General features: G+C 28.3%; 1 protein-coding gene across 2 annotated transcripts; it reads left to right on the top strand.

The window, feature by feature from the left end:
- The first annotated feature begins 671 nt into the window (after positions 1–671).
- On the top strand, positions 672–1,958 carry LOC110609899 (protein argonaute 1-like). Of its 2 annotated transcripts, none has more exons than XM_043953756.1 (3): positions 672–821; positions 922–1,030; positions 1,190–1,958. In XM_043953756.1, the coding sequence occupies exons 1-3, from the start codon at positions 801–803 to the stop codon at positions 1,396–1,398; spliced, it is 339 nt and encodes a 112-aa protein (XP_043809691.1). In that variant the 5' UTR covers positions 672–800; the 3' UTR covers positions 1,399–1,958. The 2 variants fall into 2 exon arrangements, with proteins under 2 accessions (XP_043809691.1, XP_043809690.1); XM_043953755.1 differs by having other exon boundaries at positions 922–1,087.
- The last annotated feature ends 906 nt before the right edge of the window (positions 1,959–2,864 follow it).

Below are 2,864 nucleotides of genomic sequence, written 5' to 3'. Positions count from 1 at the left end.
GCTTACATTTTCAAGTTAGCTTAGAAATAAAAATTATTTAGGTATGACTTAGTAAATTGCACTTTTCTAATTAAATTTCATAAATTTTAATAATTTATCTTTTAATTTATTATAATTTAAATTATAATACGGGTATTATTATCTTTTATAATTCAAAAATAATTTTATTTTCTGAAAAGTTTATTTGTATATTAAATATATTTATATTATATTTTCTAATAAATTTTTTAAAAATATATTTTTTGAAAAATATATTTTTTTAAAAGTAAGATATTTCGAATGAAATAAGATTTAAATTTAGGTGTATTAAATACTTGACATGAGTTAGTTTAATTGTAACTCGATATTAATTAGATTTATAATAAATTTTATTAAAAAAAGGATTAATTCAAGTCATCAAAATTATCATCAAAACTAAAATGGATTATCCACCAAAACTTGAAAGATAATTTCTTTTTTCTTCCACCCTTATCCTTCTCTTAGCAACACAAACTAAAAAAAAAATAAAAACACAACAAATGTTGATTAGGCAGAAGAAAAAGAAAAAGTCTAAAACGAAGAATCCAAAGTGGAATCCACATAGGCATATGCAAAAGCTAAAACCATAAAAATTAACATTGATGTAGATAAACAATGCAAGATTTTAACTCCATGGATATAAGAAAAGGATGAATCATATATTAAGGAAAGGTTAGAGGGAATATGTGGGTCAGGATGTTTGACCTTATTGGATATGCGTAAATTTTTCTCGGAATGTTCAAGACAGTGTAGCCCGTGGATTTTGTTATGAACTTGCGCAAATGTGTCACATATCAGGCATGGTATGGAACTTGCATGATTTCTTTAGGTCTCTGTTTCCAGTATTTTGTTGGATGTAATCTGTTGTTTCTCTCTAAACTTTGGATTGCTTCTTGTATTAAGGCTTTTAATCCTGAGCCGGTACTTCCTCCAATCAGTGGTCGTCCAGAGCAGGTAGAGAAGGTCTTGAAAACTCGTTATCATGATGCCATGACAAAGCTTCAGCCCCAGGGCAACGAACTTGACCTTCTTATTGTAATTCTCCCTGATAATAATGGTTCCCTTTATGGTAAGGAGTTGACACAGTAGATTCAGTGTTGATTTCATTCATCTAATCTTCTGTAGATAAACGATATCTGCTGGTCATCACAATTCCTATGTGTTGCTGCAGGTGATTTGAAACGGATATGTGAGACAGATCTTGGCCTTGTTTCTCAGTGTTGTTTAACAAAGCATGTATTCAGAATGAGTAAGCAGTATTTGGCCAATGTGGCTTTGAAGATAAATGTGAAGGTTGGAGGAAGAAATACTGTACTTGTTGATGCAATATCAAGGCGCATTCCTTTAGTCAGCGACCGGCCCACTTATTTTTGGTGCTGATGTTACCCATCCTCATCCTGGGGAAGACTCAAGCCCATCTATTGCAGCTGTATTCTATCTTTCTCCACTCTTCTGAATGCCTCTTATCTTGTATTCACTGAATTTGATCTTGCCTTTTGCAATTTGAACTGACAAAAGGGTTTTGAAATTGAAATGCAGGTTGTGGTTTCTCAGGATTGGCCTGAGATTGCAAAGTATGCTGGTCGGTTTGTGCTCAAGCCCATCGACAAGAGCTTATCCAAGATCTGTTCAAAGAATGGCAGGATCCTGTAAGAGGGAAAGCCAGTGGTGGAATGATCAAGTATGTTTGGCCATCTCTCTGTCATATTTGTCATAGGATCAAGTGCCTCTATTGGTCTCAAGTGCTCTAGGGCCTGTGCATATGCTGCTTCCTACGGTCTTGAGGGATTTTATAGTTTACTTTAGTTTGTTTTACTTGCTTTGCCTATGCTTTTTGCTACAGTGATTTTGTTTTTACTTTGGTTGATACCATATATGACGATTAAGGCTTCATTTGTTTGCCGAAATAACTTATATTGAAAAATGTTTTCCATGAAAAATATTTTCCAACAAAATAACTTTTTTTTCATTGTTTAAATTTAATTTAAAAAATAAAATATATTAACAAAATTTTATACAGAGGTGTAAATTAGATTCTCAAAATGTAGAAATGGATTTCCTATTTTAAAAGGAGGCCTTAAAATGACTTGATCTTTCCTTCGACGAAAGAAAATATTTTTCATTGATTAATTTTTTTGAGATTTCTAAATACAAAAAATTATGAAAAATATTTTTCTGAAAAATATTTTTCATAATTTTTTGTATTTAGAAATCTCAAAAAAATTAATCAATGAAAAATATTTTCTTTCGTCGAAAAAAATATTTTTTATGAAACAAATGGAGTCTAAATTAAATACCTCACCAATTTTAATTATATATATATATATATATTATGTATTATAAACATGTATTATGTGTTATGATGTGTTTTAAACATGTATTATTTATAATGTTTTTTATTAAAAAAGAAAAATATTTTAAATGATAAAAGTTGATAACTTAATAACTAAGATTTAAATGGAATGGATGTGTCTTTTCTTTATTAATTGAAAATCTCGAGTTTAAACTCTTATTATGGAGTATTTTTATTAATTCAAATTATATATTCGGAGAGAAACTATCTAATATTTGATAGATTTTTTCATTTACTATTTAATTAAATAATTTATTTTATATAAAAATATTTAAATGAATTATTATAAAATTATGTAAGGTTTTATGTCTTGATTTTTTTTAATTTAAAAAAATTGATTTTTTCATTTTTTTAAAAAAATTATTATAAAAATCAATTGAATTATTCTGAAATGATTGATTTCAGAATAAAGGGTCTTTCATATTCTAAAGCATTGTTTGGTACAAACAAATATCCTTTGCTTGGCTTACATCTTCAAGTTAACTTTGAAATA

The sequence above is a fragment of the Manihot esculenta genome, chromosome 2 (genome assembly GCF_001659605.2).
Source record: "Manihot esculenta cultivar AM560-2 chromosome 2, M.esculenta_v8, whole genome shotgun sequence".
Lineage (NCBI taxonomy): Eukaryota > Viridiplantae > Streptophyta > Magnoliopsida > Malpighiales > Euphorbiaceae > Manihot > Manihot esculenta.
This window is presented reverse-complemented; position numbering and strand designations above follow the sequence as displayed.

What these genes read in the sequence shown, in the direction of transcription:
- LOC110609899 (XM_043953755.1), top strand. Translation starts at nt 801, where the DNA reads ATGTGTCACATATCAGGCATG. An exon ending in TGTGTCACATATCAGGCATG is followed by an intron (nt 822 to 921) that starts GTATGGAACTTG and finishes TCTTGTATTAAG; the next exon opens with GCTTTTAATCCTGAGCCGGT. An exon ending in TAATAATGGTTCCCTTTATG is followed by an intron (nt 1,088 to 1,189) that starts GTAAGGAGTTGA and finishes GTGTTGCTGCAG; the next exon opens with GTGATTTGAAACGGATATGT.